This window comes from Periophthalmus magnuspinnatus, chromosome 8, assembly GCF_009829125.3.
Source record: "Periophthalmus magnuspinnatus isolate fPerMag1 chromosome 8, fPerMag1.2.pri, whole genome shotgun sequence".
NCBI classification, from domain to species: Eukaryota; Metazoa; Chordata; class Actinopteri; order Gobiiformes; family Gobiidae; genus Periophthalmus; species Periophthalmus magnuspinnatus.
In genome coordinates, this window is record NC_047133.1 from 16,869,352 (window position 1) to 16,892,895 (window position 23,544).

The following is a 23,544-nucleotide window of genomic DNA, read 5'->3' on the forward strand; positions in this document are numbered from 1 at the left end:
CCTCCAGCTGTATTCTGTATTTTTGTTTCTTCATGTGGCCTTCACCTTGCCCTTGGTATAAACTCCTAGTTTGACCGCTGCCTCTTCCCTTTGTAAACCTGTATTGGGACGACGTTGGTCATCTGTTTTAATCCCATGTTTTAAGTGTCCCTTTTGTTATTATTTTTGCCTTTATTTGTATCTATAATTATTATTGTGAACCAGATTAAACTGAGCGTGCCTCCAAAAGTTCCCACTGTGTCCCATGGCTCCTTAACGCACCACAAACTACACTGTTACTCAAAATTAGTATTCAGAATATGTATTTTCTGTACATGTTTTCAGGTAATTCCCTGCACCGGTCTCATTGGTCTTAAAATAAGTCTAAAAATGTCATTTAGAGTGAACACAAACACACAGAGATGATGTAACCATGGAAACAGCCAAGTCTATGGTCGTCAGTCACAGGCGTAACACGGCAACGTTATAGAGACAGACGTAAACAGCTTAACGATTTAATCTATAGCCCTGTCACAGGTAAAGAGCAGCAATATGTGCACATCGTTTCTCAGAAGTTGTATTTGAATAATTTTATCTAATTAAGGATTATAAATGCGGATTATTGCTTGTATTTCATCTTTAAATCCTTTTTGCCCCACGTGATGCTTTACTTGATAAACTTTGAGCACGATCTTCAACAAGACCTAATTCATTTTGGTGATCGTGTATTTTTCAGGTTATAACCCAGGCATGCCCAAACTCTGGCCCGGGGGCCAAATGCGACCTTCAGACCAATTTTTCTTGGCCCTCAAGCTTCCAGGTGAATTGGCCCATATTACCTTAAACTGTACTTTTTACTGTACATTTCTGAAAATCTACTTTAACAAGCCCATATCAAATATTTAAACTGTCCCATTGAGGATATAAGCATGAATAAAGGTCTAGTGGTTCAGTCTAACTTGTAATAATATTGCAGATTTGAAGAATTCACTGTATTGGCGACGAGTCTATTGCCCTCAATCGGCCCTTAACTTTGTCTGTGCTTTATATGTGGCCCTTAATGAGAAAAGTTTGGACACCCCTGTTATAACCAAACTGTTGACTATGGAATGACCCTTAAGACAGAACAGTACATCCAGAACACTGCTGCTCGGGTCCTGACTAGAACCAGGAAGTACTTCACACATGTGTCCTGTGCTCAGGTCTCTGGCTCCTGTGGCTCAGAGAATAGACTTTAAAGCAGCTCTGCTTGAGACAAGTCTCTCCATGGACCAGCACCAAAGAACATCTCCCACATGTTAGAGCCACAAGAACCATCTCACACTCTGAGGACTAAACCAAGACTAAACCAGGACTAAACCAGGACTAAACCAGGACTAAACCAGGACTAAACCAGGACTAAACCAGGACTAAACGAGGACTAAACCAGGACTAAACGAGGACTAAACCAAGACTGAACCAGGACTAAATCAGGACTAAACCAGGACTAAACCAGGACTAAACATGGTGAATCAGTGTTTCAGTTTTGTGCAGTTAAAACCTGGAACAGTCTTCCTGAAGTTGTGAGACAGGCCTCTACTTTGACAATGTTTAAATCCAGGCTCCACATGGTTCTGTTTATCTGTGCATGTGACTGAAAGGGTTTTATTCTGCCTCTTCTCTTTAAATTTTAAGATGATTATTTGTAACTATTCATATTTCGATTTGTTGTATTGTGATTTTAATGTATTTTTTATTCTGTAAAATACTTTAAATTACTTTGTGTATAAACTGTGCTATACAAATAAACTTGCCTTGTCTGGAAAAATAAAAAGGCTTTGTCCCAGCTCTTTTGAAACGTCTGATTCCATCTATTGTTAAGTTGTGTTATGACACGTGGAAACAGTTTTTTAAATATAAGTTCCACCCCTTTTATCTAACTCTAGCATGTGACTGGCCCTAACCTGTAATTAAACCCTTACATGGACCAATGAGAACAGTCCACATGTATATACGTCAAAAGGGACGTCGACATTTCCAAAAGAGGACCTATATTTTACAAACTAGGCGACTTTACACGTGCCAGGCTAATAAAAGAAACGTGAATGTTTGTTTAAATAGAAAATTGATACATATAAACCAGAATAATCAAATATTACCCACACAATAATCATGGCTAGTCTAATTGTGTTCAGAAAGACTGTGGAATGCGTAAAATCTGCAGTTTATCCATGAATGCACTCTGGCGTCAGTGCGTAAAGCTAAAAGGACCTAAGCCTCTTGCGCTTTTGTGACGACATTTCTATATTTATTTGATTTATCTGATACATTTGGGTCTGAATGAAAACACTCATCACAGAGCTGCTTTTAATTCCACAGGGGAAGATGCGCGTTTGAGCTGCACCGCGCGTAAAAACACAACGCGAGCGCAATAAATCATGACCAGGAATCGCTGCCATCTGGATCTGTCGTGCCAAAACTGCACATGCAAATAGCAGCAGGTTTGAGGGGTATTTAAACGAACACACGCGCAAAAAAAAAGCGCTAGAGTGAAACAGGAGAGCACTTCCGGGCTCGTCACCGCAGTGGTGGAGCGGGACGTGTGCGCTCGGACTGCGGGGGTCGGTGGAGCCGTGTCCGTGCTGGTTGAGGACGCTGGAGGCATGGCTGCGGGAAAAGGAGCCCCCAGACACTCCTCTTTATGGGACAATATGAGGATACGCTTCATCATCTGCTTTTTCGGGGTGTTTGTCTGTTACTTTTACTACGGGATCCTCCAGGAGACAATGTGAGTTGCGTAATTTTGTTCCAGAGGTGTACTCTTCATGAATGGGCCATGGGCTGTTTGTGTAATAATGATTTTAAAGAGCTGTGCCCCTAAACCTTTTGTTCTTTTGTTTAAATCAGGGCTTATGTCAGTGTTTCAGCTGTAAATGTCAGCGCCTTTTTATAAACCGGATCTGCATTTCAGGGATTAGTACAGAACATGAGGATGACCCAGCTGCTATGTTTCCCAGTTGTTGTTGTTGTTGTGGAGGATTGAATTTCAAAAGTCGAGCATAACCTTATGGAAAATTACATAATGGCAACAAATAAACCCAACAGTGGTGGATGAAGTGCTCAGTGGTGTTACTTAAGTAAAAGTACAAATGCAGAGGGAAAAAACCTACTTTAAATTAAATCTACTTAAGTAAAAGTTCAGATAAATAGGGAAACAATGCTTTAAATTAAAGCTAATTAAGTAAAAGTATTTAAATACCCATTTAAAAACGTGCTTTAAGAGTAAAAAGTAAGTTTTTCACACAGCGTTGTTCCTTTCTTAAAGTGTAAATGTAGTGATATAGATTAACAATGAGACATATTTTGGTCACAGTAGCAAAACAAATCAATGTCTTCACTTTTCTTCTGAATTTTGTGTATTTATTTTTGTTTTGCTCAAAGCCGAAGCTTGAACTCCAAAACTTTAGTCAGGATGTTTCCACAAACGTGGTAAAAATAACCCCTCAAATCATATGAAAACTACTTTTACTTTTCAGTCCTGTTCAGAAATGTAGTGGATCAAATGTACTGAAGTGAAAGTAAAATGTACACACTGTAAAATGTACTGAAGTAAAATTTTCAGGTATCTGTACTTTACTTAAGGACAGTACTTTACTACTTGTACTTTATGTTCCACCACTGTCTTTTAACAATAAAATGATTCTTGATGATAACAGCCAACCTGATCTTTAGGCCCATAAACCTTTAAAATATTGTAGCGGTCCGTTGTAAGGAAGCACGCCTGATTACTTCTGGTTTCAGGCAAGGCACAAAGTAATTCAAAGTGTTTTACAGAATAAGAAAGACATTAAAATCACAATAAAACAAATCAAAACATAAATAATCATCAGAAATTTAACATTAAAAGAGAAGAGGCAGAATAAAACCCTTTCAGTCATATGCACAGATAAACGGAACTATTTGAGCCTGGATTTAAACATTGTCAAAGTAGAGGCCTGTCTCACATCTTTAGGAAGACTGTTCCAGGTTTTAACTGCACAAAACTGAAACACCGATTCACCATGTTTAGTCCATGTTTAGTCCATGTTTAGTCCATGTTTAGTCCATGTTTAGTCCATGTTTAGCCCTGGTGTAGCCCTGGTGTAGCCCTGGTGTAGCCCTGGTGTAGCCCTGGTGTAGCCCTGGTTTAGTCCTCAGAGTGTGAAATGGTTCATGTGGCTCTAACATGTGGGAGTCTCTGAGTCCTCTGAGCAAACATGTGGTTGGTGATGTCATACCACAGTGACATAGAGCAGTGTTTCCCAACCAGCTGTAAATGAATATTATTTGACTATAAAAATGTTCTTTGCATGTTCTATCCTTAAGAATTGTTTCTGCATAATAAATAATAATAGTAGTCGTTGTAGTTATCTCATTAAATCTAGAAAATATATTTACAATTGGTAATATAGAACCAGGCCCGTCAACAGAAATTTTGAGAGCCTGGGGTAAGAAGGCATGGGTCACGTGGGTCCCCCTCCAATACTAATAAGTAGAGGTTCTAATTCTAGGGCCTAGGAAACAGACCCCTTTGACCTCCTCTGTCGACTCCCCTGTGTAGAAATACTAGTGAATAATAATGCCTAGATTTATAATGCCTGAAGAAACTTTGGTGCACCCTCGGAGATACTTACAGTGTTGCACAACGCTAGGAGCTTCTCTAGACACCAGAGGACAAAATACTGATATCTGAATATGCCAGTCCCAACACAAAAGTTTACATCTCACTTTATCAGCTCAGGGTCAGAGCAGCTCTTTTTTGTGTGTTTTTAGAATGAAAAGATAAATAACTCCACAACACACTAAAGTATTTTGTCAAACCTTAAAGGGGCCATGTTACACTAAATGGTCCATATTACACGATTTTCTGATCTCTGTTCTAATATAGTTTCCTCATCACAAACAGACCTGAAGATGTGCTTTGTTTCATTCACACATGTTTAACACACAAACCCTGCATATTTAGGCTGAGTTCTTCTCTCAAACTGAAAACACTCTGTTCCACCTTGTGATGTCATCATGTGGCAATACAGGAAGTGCTCCACTGTGTTTTTAAACTCCACACACCTTCATTAGAATCATTTGGATCATCTCAGCCCTGGAAATGCCAATCTCTACTGAAGTAAAGGTCAAAAGAGCTGTTAAACCATTGAAAACTACCACTTCATGACATCACAAGGTGAAACAGAGCATTTTGAGCTTTGGAGATGTAGACAGACTAATAATAAATTGTTACTCAAACATGTGTGAATGAAAGAATCCTCAAAAACATGCATCTTCAGGTATGTTTTTGAGGAGGAAACAACATTATAACATGACTTAAACCTCACAAGAGTCATTTTGTGTAATGTGGGGCCTTTAAAGAGGCGGTGGTTTGTGTCTGGTGATGTTTTGTAATGGATAGAAATACATTTATTGTCTGACCGCTTCTGTGGAAACAAAGGCAAAATGATGATGTTACAAGGAGTGCCCTGTAATTAACAAATACTGTAGCTCTGCCCAGGTAAGGTTCCATTGGGGTTTTCAGTCTGGTCTTAAACTGTGTTAAAGACTGAGAGGATCTGACAGGTAGAGGGCGCTGTTCCTTAGTCTGGGCGCTGCCACAGGTTCTGGTCTTGAGCCTGGCTTTGGGCACAGTCTGTTTTCTCTTTTAAGAAATCTACACATGGGTAAAGACATAATGTTGAGTCTCTTTGGGCAGAACTTTGCTGCTTTTGTTCTTCAAATGTGTTCAGTTCAGTCGTTTCATGTAATAATCCTGCCGTGTTATGTCATCTGTAAATCTTAATAACAGTGTTTTCTTCTTTCAGCACACGAGGAGACTATGGCCATGGAGAGAAGTTCAGATTTGCCCGAACTTTAGTCTTCATCCAGTGCATCATCAATGCTTTATTTGCCAGAATATGTAAGTGTCCCTTTTGTCATTTCTGTGATTGTTTTAAGATCATGGAAGCAGAGTAAGATCTGGAAGGCGGCTGTGTAAAGCTCCTCCTTTCAGACAGATATAAGGCAGTGTCCAGCAGTAATCTGACCAAAACTGAAGAAGCGGATGAGCAGCCAAACGTCTTCACTCCTACAACGTTTTGTCCAGTCGACAGATTTTACTTTTGGCTTTTATTTTCTGGAAGATGAATCAGAGATGGTGTAGTGTTTTTTCAGTGTGGATTTGTTTTATGAGAAACTTAATTTCTCATATATTTGTAATATCAAACTTGAGTTGTTCCAGATTTTGTGTTTAGTAAAATTTGTTTTGCATGTTTAATTTAATTTGTTTCCATATGAAAAGGTTAAATGTTACATATCAGGTGCAGTCAATTTTTCCAATAAATATTGAGTTTGGCCTGTGAATCTGTCAGTTTTTAATTTTGGTCCACTGTGAATTTGAGTTTGTTTTAGATTGTTGGAATATCTTTGGAATTTCATCAGAACACCATCATTATGAAAAAAACATCATTCATCATCAAAAGTTGTTTTAAATTTTAGTCAGTATCGCTTACCTCTTATTCTTATGTCTCAATATTTGTCCCTTTTCTCTCTCTCCTTTTAACAGTAATCCAGTTATTTGAAGGGCCCAAACCTGATCTCACTACAAACTGGCTGTATGCTTTGTGTTCACTGTCTTATGTCGGGGCCATGGTGTCCAGTAACTCCGCCCTCCTGTTTGTCAACTACCCCACACAGGTGAGTCAGATCAGATCAGAAAATGGCGTAATATGGGCCCTTTGAAAATAACGACTGGTGAGAACTAAAATAAACAACTTTGTTGTTATTTCAGGTGCTGGGAAAGTCATGTAAGCCCATACCAGGTAAATACTCTTCATTTTTTATCCTAGTCACGTTTTTTTGTTGCTATAATCTCTTATTCATTTTAGCCGTATATCATCAAATCGTTGAATGAAATGTGGTGGACGTGGCCAAACTTTTACCTGGTCGTGTGTGTATTTTTAGGAAGCACTGATTACTCATAAAAAGGCATGGGACGATATTGAAATTTCGTGTGACGATTAGCATGGCCAAAATAATTGTGATTAACGATTATATCACAATAATGATTACAGTTGTTATGAATAATTATAACTTTAACAGAGAATATTATGGATAAGCAGTGCCGTCCACTGAAATTTGGGGGCCTGGGGTAAAAAGCCTCACATGGTTCCCCTCGATCTTTATTGGCGATTATCACAACTATATAAAATGTCCCACAAACGATAATTGTCAACCTAACATTGGCTCCGTTTTGGCTCGTAAACAAAATGTCTGAAGTAGTTTTGTCTTGTTTCAGTCATGATTCTTGGAGTAACAATATTGAGGAAGAAGTATCCGATTGCCAAGTACCTGTGTGTGCTCCTGATCGTGACGGGTGTGGCCCTGTTCCTCTACAAACCAAACAAGAGCTCCACTGTGGCCGACGACCACGTCTTTGGCTTTGGTGAAATGCTCTTGGTATGTGCTTTACTCTCATTATTATATCATGCACCTCCTTCTCCTCACCCGGAACTCGCCCTCCTCGCCCGATGCTCGCCCCCCTCGCCCCGCTACTGGTCCTCCTCGCCCCGCTACTGGTCCTCCTCGCCCCGCTACTGGTCCTCCTCGCCCCCGCTACTGGTCCTCCTCGCCCGCTACTGGTCCTCCTCGCCCGCTACTCATACTCCTCGCCCCGCAAGTCCGCCTCCTCGCCCCGCAAGTCCGCCTCTTCGCCCCGCAAGTCCGCCTCCTCGCCCCGCAAGTCCGCCTCCTCGCCCCGCAAGTCCGCCTCTTCGCCCCGCAAGTCCGCCTCCTCGCCCCGCAAGTCCGCCTCCTCGCCCCGCAAGTCCGCCTCCTCGCCCCGCAAGTCCGCCTCCTCGCCCCGCAAGTCCGCCTCCTCGCCCCGCAAGTCCGCCTCCTCGCCCCGCAAGTCCGCCTCTTCGCCCCGCAAGTCCGCCTCTTCGCCCCGCAAGTCCGCCTCTTCGCCCCGCAAGTCCGCCTCTTCGCCCCGCAAGTCCGCCTCCTCGCCCCGCAGTCCGCCTCCTCGCCCCGCAGTTCGCCTCCTCGCCCCAACTCTTCCTCCTTACCTGCACCTCTGCCTTCTGGCCCCCACTCACCTCTGTGAGCACCCCCACCACCACACACACACCCGTACTGTCCATCAGCCGCCCATCAGCACAAAACATAAGACCTGGAGGGACCAAGGCCTCCTCCACTACTTCCTCCCAGCCCACACCCTCTGGACCTCCCTGCTCAAACACATCAGAGACTTCACCCACACTCACCATCTTCAAAAAAAAAAAAAAAAAGCCCTGAATTCTCCAAATTTTTCAAAACTGCCTTAAAGTAACACTTGTTTTGTTTTGCCTCAGCTGCTCTCCCTGACGCTGGACGGTCTGACCGGAGTGGCTCAGGATCACATGAAGGCTCGTTTCCAGACCACGGCCAACTACATGATGTTGAATATAAATCTGTGGTCTACTCTGGTGCTTGGACTAGGTAGGTTCACTGTCCCTTTGCCAAACTCACAAATGAAAATAAACACAAGTGCAGTGCCAGGAACTACTGGGGTCCCCCTCCAACCAACCACATCACAGGCCACAGCAGCCGCCAGGACTGAGGAGAGAGGAGCATAATGAGCCACATCACCTTGAGCTGCAAACTGAGGCTCTGCCAAAATGTGATAAAAGACACTGGCTCAAAGGAACCATTTATCTGGGTTCACACTGTTCCACACTAGAAAGCAAACATCTTTGAGTTACGCATATTATGTAAAAATGTAGATGGAGGATTTGAACAATAACAAGACAAGGCAAGTTTATTTGTATAGGACAATTTATACACAAGGTATTTCAGTGCTTTACAGAATTAGAACAACATTAAAATCACTTAAATAATCATCATAAAATTGGCTTTAAAAGAGAAGAGGCAGAATAAAACCCTTCAGTTATATGCCCAACTAAACAGGTCTCTACTCTGACAATATTTAAATCCAAGCTCCAAATGGTTCTGTTTCACAGCTTCAGGAAGACTGTCCCAGGTTTTAGATTCATGATTCTCCTGGTTTAGTCCTGGTTTAGTCCTGGTTTAGTCCTGGTTTAGTCCTGGTTTAGTCCTGGTTTAGTCCTGGTTTAGTCCTGGTTTAGTCCTGGTTCAGTCCTGGTTCAGTCCTCGTTTAGTCCTCGTTTAGTCCTCGTTTAGTCCTCGTTTAGTCCTCAGAGTGTGAGATGGCTCATGTGGCTCTAACATGTGGGAGATGTTCTTTGGTGCTGGTCCATGGAGAGACTTGTCTCAAGCAGAGCTGCTTTAAAGTCTATTCTCTGAGCCACAGGAGCCAGAGACCTGAGCACAGGACACATGTGTGAAGTACTTCCTGGTTCTAGTCAGGACCCGAGCAGCAGTGTTCTGGATGTACTGCAGCCATCTTAAGGCTCGTTTGGAGAGGCCAGTGAACAGGACGTTACAGTCTAATCTACTGGAGACAAATGCATGGATAAATCTCTCTTGAGTCTCATTTTGACAGTATACCTTTGATTTTTGTAAGGTTTTTAGACGGTAAAAAGCTGCAGAGCATTAGCCTGTATGAACATTAAATGCACAGATTTTAATTATTTTTAATGTTTGCATTCTTTAAAGTTTTGGACCATGAACCACTCCTGAGTGGGGGATTATACTGACTAAAATATAAATATATCTAAATATACACAAGTATATTAAGTTTAAAGTGTGTCACTTTCTGAAGGTGGAAAGTCAACTGCATGTTTCTATAGAAATAGAAAGTTAAAGCCATACTTCAGAGTATTCTTTATGGAGATAAGTTTCATGTCATTCTGTGGAACATTATAGCCAAAGTAACAACATTTCCTTGGAAACTAACAGCAGGAGGCCCTTGTACGGATTTAGGTGTCAATATCAAAAAACATTTATACAAATAATTTTGCATATTTGCAAAACACATTGTGTGTTTGCAACCACTGTTACAGTTATGCAGTGTATAACTTGGCCCTACATAAACACACCCATAATGAAAAAAACATGCTTTTATTTCAGTCTAATTTGGGGGGGAAAAACTCCACACTATGGCTTTAGCACTTTCATATATTTAATTATGTTATGTAAGTTGGTGTGTTGCATTTCCTGAGACGCACCTTGATGCTTCAACAAACTTAACTTTTCAAACAGAAGCTCTCCATAAAGAGACAGGGCAAATGAGAACGGTGATGCCGCCGCTGACAAGAAAACACAACAGTCAAGAAATACAAAGTGTTCAGTGTTCAAGGCCCCTCAGAGCCCCCTCAGGAGCCAGCGTCTCATTAATTCAGTTAAGCCAAAGTGTTCAATGTTATAGTTTGAGATAAGGAATCCTGAAGCTCAAAGTGTTGGTGTGTGAGGATAACGCGCTAAAGAGTAAGGCACATAAAACAAATGCGATATAATGAGACGCTTTCTGAGGCCGGGCTCTAATGGGCCCCGAAATGAGGATCAACAGGTCAAAGCCAATTCAAGAACTGAGAGATTGTTAGCATTCATATAACAAGCTAATTGGCTGTGCCTCCTATCTGTTATATGTACTCTCCTCCTGCAAGTCTTTTAAATACCTTTACTTTACAAAGTTATACAGAGGCAAAACTTTTCACTTGTTTTAGTTTTTTGCAGCAAAAAATATCACTAGACACTGGTCAGAATTGGTTGTGTTTCTTTGATAATTTTGTGGTTTACGGGTTTTTGCTTTGTGAGAGACGCTGTGTGGGATTTTGGCCACATGATGGTGCTATTTACCCACTAAACGTATAAATACACTTGACACTTGATTGTGAAGGAATAGACAAGTTTTGGAACATTAAGATCTACTGTTTTTTAAATGTCTTTTGTTTTTGTTTGTTTTTTTACTTGTAGCTGTGATGTGGACCGGTGAGGTGTGGGACTTTTTGAGTTTCACCGAACGCCACCCGAGCATTGTCTACAACATTCTCCTCTTTGGGCTGACCAGCGCTCTGGGACAGGTGAGCAGAGCGGAGTAAACGTGCCAATTAGGGTTTTAAGTAGAGAGGCTCCAATGCGATACTTGAGGAGGACTATTGATCCCTAGAATAGTCAATGCTCCCCTATAGCTCGCCCAAAGATGTTTGCTCCACTTTCATAGCATCTAATCTTGACTAAAAATGTTCAAAATGAAAGTTCAGTAAAAAACTTATTCCATATTAGCCCTTTGTAGTGATTTATAAATGGGGGGTTAACATGCTCACTTAACATGTTAAGTGAGCACCCACATTGAAGATCTTAGTCCCCCCCTTAGCTCCTCCCACCAAAAATGTCTGCCTTTTGTATTAATTTGATGTAATAAGACTTTTCACTGGTCATAGTTGGCCCGGAAAGTCTCATAATGTTTGAATTTTTATTTATTTAAGCTTTTCTGTCATGTAGCTGTTACTTATCGCTCAATTAATAACACATTTGGAACAGTTCTTTTATTTTTGTTTTAAGGAAGTACATGCCGTTTTTCGTCTCCGCTCTGGTATCAGTTGATATCTGGCATCGCTAGTTTAAACTGGCCACAATGACGGTGCTTGAAATGGTTTAGTTGGTGTAAATAACTAATAAAATATATGTCTGACCTTATGCTGTAATGTTAGTTAAAATAGTTTCCACAACTGGGAAGGGAACAATAATATTTTTTTTTATAATGAATTTGTTGATGTAGTGCTTTCAGGGCTTTCAAAGAGGGTTAACAAATGTGCTGTATTTTCCAGAATATAAGTTGCACTTTTTTTAATAGTTTGGCCGGGGGTGCGACTTATACTCAGATGTGATTTTTATGTGAAATATGTTTCTTTTTTCTTCATTGTTATGCATTTTTTGGCTGGTGCGACTTATACTCCGGAAAATACGGTAACTAAAACATGACTTGCGTAGTGATTAATTCATTTATACATAAACTGATCAAACTGGCTCAAGGGACTGAGTGTAGTCAAACTGAAAATCTGTCCATAAGGTATAGAGGTATAGAGTATTTGTCCTCTGATCCAAAAGGTTGGTGTTTCTAATCCTGCTCTCGTCATAAGCGTCATTGATTGAGAGGTCAAATCCACTGACCCACAGGTTGGCGGTGCGATTCCAGCTCCCACAGATGAATGCTGATGTTGTGTCCTTGGGCAAGACACTTAACCCACCTCACCCCCAGTGTCTGTGTACACTGGTGTATGAATGAGTGTGTGTGAATGAGTGAGAGGTTCCTTGATGTAAAGTGCTTTGAGTGTCGTGAAGGTGGAAAAGCGCTATATAAAAATGTGACCGTTTACCATTTAACATTATTAACCTTTTGAAGAGCAAAGATTTTAGCATTGAGACACAAAGTAAATGGATTTAATGGCGTAAAATAAAGAACTGCTATTTTTGTGCCCAGAAGGTGGCAGTATAACCTTTAGAGATATACTTAGAGCTCTTTAGTGTTTTGGATTGTTGGTATAGGAATAACAAATTTAAGTGTTGAGTTTTATAAGAGCCGGTGGCTTTTGTTTGTCTTTGAACATTGTGAGTCCATATTACACTATTCTCTGATCTGTTCTTATGTTGTTTCCTCATTACAAACAAACCTAGAGTTGTGTTTTATTTCATTAACAGAGGTTTAACACACAAACCCGCATATTTAGGCTGAGTTCTTCTCTGTTCCACCTTCTGATGTCATCATGTGGTGGCTCAGTGGTTAGAGTGTTGGTCCCCCAACCCGAAGGTCGGCAGTTTGAGTCCCGCTCGGACCAAGTTCTGTCGTTGTGTTTAGGCAAGATGCTTCAGCCACATTGCCTAGTATGAAAGTGGTGTGTGTGTGTGTGTGTGAATGATTGGTGGTGGTCAGAGGGGCTGATGCTCCACTGTGTTTTTAAACTCCACCATACACCTTCACTAGAATCATTTAGATCATTTCAGCCCTGGATTTGCTAATCTCTACTGAACTAAAAGTAAAGGGAGCTGTTAACTTGAAAACTACCACTTCATGACATCACAAGATGCAACAGAGCATTTTGAGCTTTGGAGATGTAGACAGACTAATAATAAAGTGTTACTCAAACATGTGTGAATGAAACAAAACACAACTCCAGGTCTGTTTTTGATGAGGTAACAGCGTTAGAACATGACTTAAACCTCACAAGAGTCAGTTTTACATTATATAGGACCTTTAATGTCACGACATCTCCTTGACATAATACTAGTAAAGCCATATATCCACATAATCCCACTGAATTTCTGTTCCTCTACCGCTCTATTTAACTTTCACTTCTCGTCCTCTTTTAGACATTCATCTTTATGACAGTGGTCTACTTTGGCCCTTTGACCTGCTCCATCGTGACCACCACAAGAAAGTTCTTCACCATCCTTGGCTCTGTTATTCTGTTTGGAAACGTCCTAACCTCCATGCAGTGGGTCGGCACCGTCCTAGTCTTCTTAGGTGAGATAAATTAATGTTTATAGAGTTTGAAGAAAAAAAAAACTTTCTGGATGATGTTGTGTGCCCCTCTCTCTGCTTTGGTCTCAGCGAGCAAAAAGGGGATGATATTGGTGTGTTTGTAGTTACAGGACTGTGCTGGTGACGTCTGCTCTGCTCAAACTATTAAATCACAATCAGTTTGAAGCCACTGTCATAGAAAAACACATAGGGTCTGCTGAATATCACAGTTTTATGTGGAGTTTGCAACATCAGAAAGATAGACACAAAATCAACAGTTAACATGAGCATCTAACAATTATTTTACTAGTGATTATTTAAATTATATATTTTTTATCAACCCATTAATCATTTGGATTGAGAAACAGGCTGTGAATGACATTTTTTTCCTAAGTTTGACCTCGGAAGCTAAAACATACCAAACTAGAGCTATAGATAAAACTTGTATTTTATAAAACAAAAAATGTCACTTTGATAATATTTCAGCTTTATCTGAATTCTATTACCTCTTTTCTTATCATTTGGAGACAAGTGTAAACAAGAAAACCATTGCTTCACTGCTTGTACAGTTTTGGCCTTTTACTTCCAGAGCCTTAACCTTACTAAACAGGGACAGTTACTTTCAGTGTTTATTTTAAGACAGAATTCTGTTACTGTTTGGGGAACGTTTTACACTCAAGCTGGCTCTATTGCAATGTAGCTTTAGGGGATTCAGTAAAAGACCGAATTGTAAATGCAAATGTAAAATGCAAACAGTTGTCTTACTTGTGTTTTTTTTCCTCAATATTTTAATGTTGTTTTGTTTCAGGTCTCGGATTGGATGCAAAATTTGGCAAAGGTCCCAAGAAGCATTGAAGCCCTGTGAGCGGATTTGGGTGGATTTGAGCTCTGTAGTGAATTTAGGAGTCCTCCACATGAACTCCGTCCACAATCGTGTTCGGCTGCTGCTGAACGGACATTTTTACTCTGGCTTTTGTCTTAAAAAGAAGCTGTAACATCATTACATATGACTACACATTTCTCAAGGACAATCTTGTCCCTGCTGCATGACACAACACAAGATACTGTACTTATTCAATGTATTTTTTCTACTACCAGCTCATCTATGTAAAGTAAATATTAAACCCAACATGGCCTAAATTATTCCCAGCATTTAACTAATAAATGTGCTCAGAGGCCTGTGGATGGCCAGTAAATGGTTTACAAATGTTTCATGTTGTAGTTTGAGTTCAAAACTGTCCTCACAAAAATGTCATTTATAAAAATACAGAACAGACACGTTTTTGGCTAATCATGAAAATCCATCCATCCATCCATCCATTTTCTTCCGCTCATCCGGGGCCGGGTCGCGGGGGCAGCAGTCTAAGCAGGGACTCCCAGACTTCCCTCACCCCGGACACGTCCTCCAGCTCCTCCGGTGGGACCCCAAGGCGTTCCCAGGCCAGCCGAGAGACATAGTCCCTCCAGCGTGTCCTGGGTCTTCCCCGGGGCCTCCTCCCGGTGGGACATGCCCAGAACACCTCCCTAGGGAGGCGTCCAGGAGGCATCCTGAGCAGATGCCCGAGCCACCTCAGCTGGTTCCTCTCAACGTGTAGGAGCAGCGGCTCTACTCCGAGCTCCTCCCGTGTGACCGAGCTCCTCACCCTATCCCTAAGGGTGCGCCCGGCCACTCTGCGGAGGAAGCCCATTTCAGCCGCTTGTATCCGCGATCTTGTCCTTTCGGTCATTACCCAAAGCTCATGACCATAGGTGAGGGTAGGAACGTAGATTGACCGGTAAATCGAGAGCTTCGCCTTCCGGCTTAGCTCCTTCTTTACCACAACGGACCGATACAGCGACCGCATCACTGCAGACGCTGCACCGATCCGCCTGTCAATCTCACGCTCCATCCTTCCCTCACTCGTGAACAAGACCCCGAGATACTTGAACTCCTCCACTTGGGGCAGAGACTCACCACCCACCCGGAGAGAGCAAACCACCTTTTTCCGGTCGAGAACCATGGCCTCGGATTTGGAAGAGCTGATTCTCATCCCAGCCGCTTCACACTCGGCTGCAAACCGCCCCAGTGCCTGCTGCAGGTCCTGGCTCGAAGAAGCCATCAGGACAACATCATCCGCAAACAGCAGAGATGAAATCCTGTGGTTCCCAAACCAGGCCCCCTCCGGCCCCTGACTGCGCCTAGAAATTCTGTCCATAAATATAATGAACAGAACCGGTGACAAAGGGCAGCCCTGGCGGAGTCCAACATGCACTGGGAACAGGTCTGACTTACTGCCGGCAATGCGAACACAGCTCCTGCTCCGGTCATACAGGGACCGGACAGCCCTTAGCAAAGAGCCCTGGACCCCATACTCCCAGAGCACCCCCCAAAGGACACCACGAGGGACACGGTCGAATGCCTTCTCCAGATCCACAAAACATATGTGGACTGGTTGGGCATACTCCCATGAGCCCTCGAGGACCCGATGGAGAGTATAGAGCTGGTCCAGTGTTCCACGACCAGGACGAAAACCACACTGCTCTTCCTGAATCCGAGGTTCGACTATCGGTCGGATTCTCCTCTCCAGCACCCTGGAATAGACCTTACCGGGAAGGCTGAGGAGTGTGATTCCCCTGTAATTGGAACACACCCTCCGGTCCCCCTTTTTATACAGAGGGACCACCACCCCGGTCTGCCATTCCACAGGTACTGTCCCCGACCGCCACGCGATGTTGCAGAGACGTGTCAGCCAAGACAGTCCCACAACATCCAGAGACTTGAGGTACTCAGGACGGATCTCATCCACCCCCGGAGCCTTGCCACCGAGGAGCTTGCCAACCACCTCAGTGACTTCAGCCAGGGTGATGGACGAGTCCGCCTCTGGGTCCCCAGTTTCCGCTTCCTCCTCGGAAGACGTGACAGTGGGATTGAGGAGATCCTCAAAGTATTCCTTCCACCGCCCGACAACATCCCCAGTCGAGGTCAGCAGCTCTCCACCTGCACTGTAAACAGTGTTGGTGAAGCACTGCTTTCCCCTCCTGAGGCGTCGGACGGTTTGCCAGAATCTCTTTGAGGCCGTCCGATAGTCCTCCTCCATGGCCTCCCCGAACTCCTCCCAACCCCGAGTTTTTGCCTCTGTGACTGCCCGAGCCGCGGCACGCTTGGCCTGCCGGTACTCATCAGCTGCCTCAGGAGTCCCACGAGCCAACAAGGCTCGATAGGACTCCTTCTTCAGCTTGACGGCATCCCTTACTTCCGGTGTCCACCACCGGGTTCGGGGATTGCCGCCGCGACAAGCACCACAGACCTTACGACCACAGCTACGAGCAGCCGCATCAACAATAGAGGTGGAGAACATGGCCCACTCGGAGTCCATGTCTCCAACCTCCCCCGGGATCAGGGAGAAGCTCTCCCGGAGGCGGGAGTTGAAGACCCCCCTGACAGAGGGCTCCGCCAGACGTTCCCAGCAGACCCTCACAATACGCTTGGGCCTGCCAGGTCTGTCCGGCTTCCTCCTCCGCCAGCGGATCCAACTCACCACCAGGTGGTGATCAGTTGACAGCTCAGCCCCTCTCTTCACCCGAGTGTCCAAGACACGCGGTCGGAGGTCAGATGACACGACAACAAAGTCGATCATCGACCTCCGACCTAGAGTGTCCTGGTGCCATGTGCACCGATGGACACCCTTGTGCTCGAACATGGTGTTTGTTATGGACAAGCTGTGACTAGCACAGAAGTCCAATAACAAAACACCGCTCGGGTTCAGATCGGGGAGGCCGTTCCTCCCAATCACGCCCCTCCAAGTGTCACTGTCGTTACCCACATGGGCGTTGAAGTCCCCCAGGAGAACAACGGAGTCCCCGGTTGGTGCACTGTCTAGTACCCCTCCCAGGGACTCCAAGAAGGCCGGGTACTCTGCACTGCTGTTTGGCCCGTAGGCCGACACAACAGTGAGAGACCTGTCCCCGACCCGAAGGCGCAGGGACGCGACCCTCTCGTTCACCGGAGTGAACCCCAACACGCAGTGGCTGAGCTGTGGGGCAATGAGCAAGCCCACACCAGCTCGCCGCCGCTCCCCGCGGGCAACGCCAGAGAAATGGAGAGTCCAACCCCTCTCAAGAAGATGGGTTCCAGAGCCCAAGCTGTGCGTGGAGGTGAGGCCGACTATATCTAGCCGGTAACGCTCAACCTCCCGCACAAGCTCAGGCTCCTTCCCCCCCAGCGAGGTGACATTCCATGTCCCCAGAGCTAGTCTCCATGTCCGGAGATCCGGTCGTCGAGGTCCCCGCCTTCGACTGCTACCCGGATCTCTCCGCACCCGCCCCTCATGGCTCCTCCCGCAGGTGGTGGGTCCACGGGAGGACGGCCCCACGTCGTTTCTTCGGGCTGGGCCCGACCGGGCCCCGTGGGGAAAGGCCCGGCCACCAGGCGCTCGCTGCCGAGCACCCACCCCAGGCCTGGCTCCAGGGTGGGGCCCCGGTAACGCCAGTCCGGGCGACGTAAACTGCCTTGTTGTATTTTTCTTCATGAAGGGCTTCTGAACCGCTCTTAGTCAGACCCGTCTCCGAGGACCTGTTTGCCATGGGTGACCCTACCAGGGGCATGAAGCCCCCGACAACATAGCTCCCAGGATCATTCGGGTGCTCAAACCCCTCCACCACGTTAAGGTGGCGGTTCGGGGAGGGGAATCATGAAAATATGTAAATATTTAACACAATGACCATGACAGCACCGAGTAGCCTGAGTAGCTTTCAGTGTTGTTGGAATAGTGCAGTGGTTCACAAAAACGGGGTCTTAGGGCTGCCACATGTTTTGTATGTAGTCTATAAAACACACACCTAAATATAAAAAGCATGTGATTCTTGTATTAGTTTAGTTATTCAGACCAACGAGCGTTGCTATGTGCTGGTTTTCTTTTTGTTTTTATTAATAATTAAATTAATAATAATAATTTTACAACATTTGTGGCAAAGTAGAAAAGTTCCACAATTAACAAAACACACACAGTATTACAAAGGAATGTAGATGAGGGAAAAAAAAAATTAAATTAATAAATACATAATATAAAAAATTTAAAGAATAATAAATTATATAACCATATATATATATATATATACACATCTATGCACAATACTAGGGATTATTCATAAGATTTAGATCATATATTACATGTTTAAGTTATAGCGTCTTTCTTTTCCAGAAAATTTACAGATGAGAAAAAAAGTTCTTTCTGAGGAAGGATGGTTTGTTTTATGAACCTGCACTTGCACAAAGATTACATTTAGAATCATATCATATTTTTAGCCATGCATAAGAGTAACATAAATTAAATTTGGGGAAAAGCCAGTATATCTGTATATCGTCCCAAAAGGCTTTAGACTGTCGATTCAATATTTACATCACAGAAAAAACGACCATTGTCATCCATCCCAAAACCCTGCTGTTCTGTGCAGTTTAGCTGTTTATTCTCTTGTCTTGTGGTCTCCTCTCATTGTTTTGTGTATTGATACACCATAAGAACTGAAACGCACGTTTCAGTGCGTACTAAGCTTCATTACACTTGTCTCTAAATGCAAAAAAAAAAAAAAAAAAAGCATGGGCGTGAGAGGGTGACTAAACAGCTGCACTCGTGCCAACTCTGTTTTGGTCTAAATTTGGTCTTCAAATATTTGCCAGGTTAAAATGATCATTAAAATTATTATTTCCCCCCAAAATGATTTTTTTACTCAAAGTCTGAACCAAGCAACAAAATAACAAATGTTCTATCTATCCGCCTGTGTAATATAATTTATTTTGGGTATTTTTTGCATATTTTTGCTCATCTAAAGCCGTTAGCTCAGGCGCTCTGGTTAGCATCCTAAATTAGCTTCTTGTGGCCCTCTTCCGCCTTTTCCCTCGTATAAACTGCGAAGCGTTTGGCTCAGCTCTTGGTAATCCGGTTATTTCTGTACAAATTCCGATAAATCCCTCTCCAAAACAAGTCAAAATGCTGGCTATGGTCCGGAAACAGCTCAAAAGTCACCCGGCTGTAAGTACATTAGAAATACTTTGTCGAAATTGACACAGAAACGTTTGATTTCACTTGTCACTATCTGCATCATTTTTGAGGCTAACTTAGCATAGCATCAGTAGTTAGCATAGCATCACTAGTTAGCAGTAGTGACGCTAGTTCGACTTTGACCGCACTGACTTTGACAATATTTACTGATATTATAACGGTGTTTAGTAATTATTTAAAACTACAAAAGTACAATATAGATAAAAACATGGACACGGGGACTGTGGTCCTGATAGTTGGAGTTTGGAGTCATCTGAGGACACTGCAGTCTGTTGAGCGTCTAGTTAGCAAGAAATGTGGCTAACTTCTGTAGCTGCTCAGGTGACGCCAACAGGCACCTGCCATGTATTTTTCCATACTGACTGCAGATTCTCAGTATTATGTTTTATTATGTTTAAGTAAAATTTTGCTCCGTATACTTTCAGTTACTATATTAACTATATTCTGTTCATTATGACCATTTTTGTTTTGTTTGTTTTAATTGTGCAATATTGTGATGGGACTTTAAACACATACACTATATATATATATATATATATATATATATATATATATATATAATGCACTTTACACTCAAGTAGATTTTTCAGTGGATACTTTTACTTCACTACATTTCAGAGCAGTATCTGTACTTTCTACTCCACTACATTTTTTAACTTGACTGAAAAATAAATGTTTTATTGTTTGAAAATTGCTGAAAAGGCTGAGGGTTTATTTTTTAACACATTTGTAGTTTGAGCAAATACAAATAAAAACGCCTTGGCTGTACTGGTTCATAATCTTTTGGCTTGTATTGTGTTTTATGGCATTTGAGCTGCCTCTGGTACAAAGATATACTCAATATTTTTACTTGAGTATTTTTTTGCCCCGGTATCTGTAGTTTTACTTAAGTAACAAATTTGTGCATTTCCATCACTGGTTTTGGAGGTGAGCTTGCAACAGTTCAGTAGAAGATGGCATGTTATTTAGTACCACTCCCTAGCTCGCATTAGTTTATTGTGGGAGTTGCGTTCTAAAAATAACCATCGAAATCCCTGAAGTAGTCAGCTTTATTTTTTACAATTTATAATATATGTTTTAAGGCTGTAAACCCCCTCACCGCACACTTTAAACAAGAGAGAAATGTGAGAAAATGTTAATGCAAATGTAAGAAAAGTGTATAAACTCTCTCAAAGTTCAAATCTTTGTCGGTGCAGAACGTTTCATCGACATTATGGGTTTTGTCGGGGAGAAAAGTTGCAAACATACAGCACTTCAGAGTCACACTGTGATCCAACATTTATGTAAATTTGTCTGAACACATTCTGTACTGTACAGGAGACATAGCACTGAGGAGACTGACAATGTCTAGAGTCCCTCAGCCCATCAGGATGCAAAACACAATGCACGCTCATAATCTTTAAAAAAAAAAAAAAAAAAAAAGCATGCAAAATTGCACAAAAAAAATCTGCTAAACAGCGAGGCCGCGAAAGGTGAACTGCGTTATAGTAAGGGACAACTGTACTTCAGTTTGACTTTTTGTGTTCTCTAGATCAGTGAGAGATGTCAATATATTATTTTGCTGGGTTAGTGTTACACTTAAGTATAGTTTTGTATATGCATTTTGTGTGCGATTGTGATTCATTTAATGTCTCTTCCAGCTCATCCCCTTGTTCATCTTCATCGGGGGTGGTACTGCCATGTCCATGATTTACCTCGCTCGTCTGGGCTTGAGAAACCCTGATGTCTGGTAACTTCCAAAATTAGTTCTTAATTATAATGATAAACTATAATGGAATGTCTAGATAGCAGCAGTATAGGGTTCTCTTATTAATGTGTTTCTCATGCTACAGCTGGGACCGCAAGAACAACCCCGAGCCCTGGAATAAACTGAGTCCAAATTACCAGTACAAGGTGTGTTTCGTTATGATGTCATTTATTTACCTTTGCCAAAGTTTGAGTGGATTAGTTCTACTAGAGTTGGATTAATTGCATGGTGTAATCTTGTTAAGGCTCTCTTGTGGAAGCAAATCCGATTTCCTTTCCTGAGAGTAATTGTAGAACATTTAACAAGCTGACTATCTTGTGTAGTTATTTTTTTATTTTTTTCTAACAATTGTTTATGCTTTATTTTAGCTTTTTGCTGTCAACATGGACTACAGTAAACTCGAGAAGAACCGCCCTGACTTCTAAAATGTTTCATCATTCTGGACCAAAACTGGACTTTAAATTTGAGCTTATGCACACAGCTCCTAATGGCAAAACCACAAAGGTTCTGAACAAACCAGGCTCATCCGCACAAATGTTTTATTTAATTTAAGGTCATTTAACCTCATTGACGTCATGTCCCTTACCTCCATTTTGTTTGGGAGTTTGTCAATAAACGTTGTGACCTCTCATAATTTGCTGCATGTTTAATTTTATTTCACCATCACATCAGTTTATCCTGCATGAGCACGTGTTTCTGTTTACAGCTGTTGTCATGCTTCTGTTATGGTTCCTCTTGCCTCAGATCACCCTCGTCCTGTTTTCACCCAGCTGCCAAGGAACTTCACTTCTGTTCTGCTCTTGGCCTTTGTCCAGAGCCTTATCAGTTGGATTGGGTTATTGCTTAGCTAGGCTGTGTCATAACAATGGGGTTTCTCCAGTGACATTCAAACATTTTTTTTTCACATAACACAAAATACTCAAATGCATGTCACAAGTTTTACTTTTCTATCTGCAGCAGCATGTACATCATTATCTGGAAGCAACTGTTAAAAAGGGTCATCACATATTGGTCCACGTTACCTGGAGACGAGCTGAAAACCTCCTACTTTGAGACGCAAAATGTATGAGAATTTTAATCTTTGCTTTAATAAATAGAAGGGACAGCAATGGAAGGTAAGAAAGTTAAAGTACTGTACTTGTACTGTAAATTTGTATATCTGTACTTAAGTAGATTTAAAATGAATACCTTTTTACTACACTTCATTTGAGAGCAGTATTTGTACTTTCTACTCCACTACATTTTTGAACTGCTCTGAAAAGAGTATTTTTTTGATTGTTTAAACATTACTGAAAAACTGAGGGTTGATTTTTAACACGTTCATAATTTGAGAAATACAAAAATATACAATTAAAAACAGAAAATATAAATTATTTCTGCTGAACAAAATCTATCAAAATCATATCTGAAGCTTCACTAGACCTCAAAATCTGCATGAAATACTTAAACTTTTTACTCTTTAAGTGCATTTTTAAACAGGTTCTTAAATACTTTTACTTAAGTAGATTATTTCATGTGATACTTGAGTCTTATTCTGTATTGTCCCACCCGTTGCTCACTCTTGACCACCTCTACAACTCCGCCTTTTACAAAAATCCGATTCCCTTTGCTTTTCTTCAGACTAATGACTCTATAATTGGCAGCTTTTGTCACGCCTCCAGGACAAAGGCGATGGGCGATGTTTCTTCATATAGAATACAATTGCTCTCACAGAGATAGTGTTGTAAATGTCAACAGGGCTCCGCTTCCCTTGTGCTGCTCGGAGGAATGTGACGAGCCGCCGCCGCCACCGTGCTGCAAATGTCAAGGAGACCGGCGTATTTGAATAGAAGCTCACGTCTTAAATAGCCCTCTACAACCAGAGTACACACTTTCATATGGTTCAGCCCTGAGAACTCAAAATGAACTACTGCTGTTGTCACAAGACGTTACATCACTGGGACTGTGTTTTGAGCAGTGGAAGAAGTTGAGAGATGAGATTTTGTTGCTGAAGTAAAAGTACAGATACAGAGGGGAAAAAATACTCAAGTAAAAGTATCACATGAAAAAATCTGCTTAAGTAAAAGTATTAAAGTACCAGTTAAAATGCACTTAAAGAGTAAAAAGTTTAAGTATTTCTCAGAGTTTTAGTTGATTAAGTAAAAGTACAGATACAGAAGGAGAAAATACTCAAGTAAAAGTAGCATATGGAAAAATCTACTTAAAAGTATTTAACTGTTTAATTTTTTACTCTTTATGTCAATTTTTAAAGTATTTCTCAGAGATTTTGTTTTAAAGCTATATGTATAAAATGATACAGATTTTTTTTTTTTCATTTTTCTTATGAATTTTGTGTATTTATTTTTTTGCTCAAAGTC

General features: G+C 42.1%; 2 protein-coding genes across 2 annotated transcripts; both read left to right on the top strand.

Annotated features, from left to right (window-relative positions):
• Nucleotides 1–2,231: 2,231 nt before the first annotated feature.
• slc35b1 (solute carrier family 35 member B1) lies at nt 2,232–14,545 on the top strand. The gene is made up of 9 exons (XM_033971497.2): nt 2,232–2,746; nt 5,808–5,902; nt 6,548–6,678; nt 6,773–6,803; nt 7,280–7,440; nt 8,334–8,460; nt 10,858–10,964; nt 13,252–13,405; nt 14,211–14,545. Exons 1-9 carry the CDS (start codon nt 2,622–2,624, stop codon nt 14,255–14,257), a joined length of 978 nt encoding a protein of 325 aa, XP_033827388.1. The 5' UTR covers nt 2,232–2,621; the 3' UTR covers nt 14,258–14,545.
• A 4,723-nt stretch (nt 14,546–19,268) lies between these two features.
• ndufa4a (NDUFA4 mitochondrial complex associated a) lies at nt 19,269–21,821 on the top strand. The gene is made up of 4 exons (XM_033970952.2): nt 19,269–19,410; nt 21,081–21,169; nt 21,273–21,333; nt 21,556–21,821. The coding sequence occupies exons 1-4, from the start codon at nt 19,369–19,371 to the stop codon at nt 21,610–21,612; spliced, it is 249 nt and encodes an 82-aa protein (XP_033826843.1). The 5' UTR covers nt 19,269–19,368; the 3' UTR covers nt 21,613–21,821.
• Nucleotides 21,822–23,544: the final 1,723 nt, after the last annotated feature.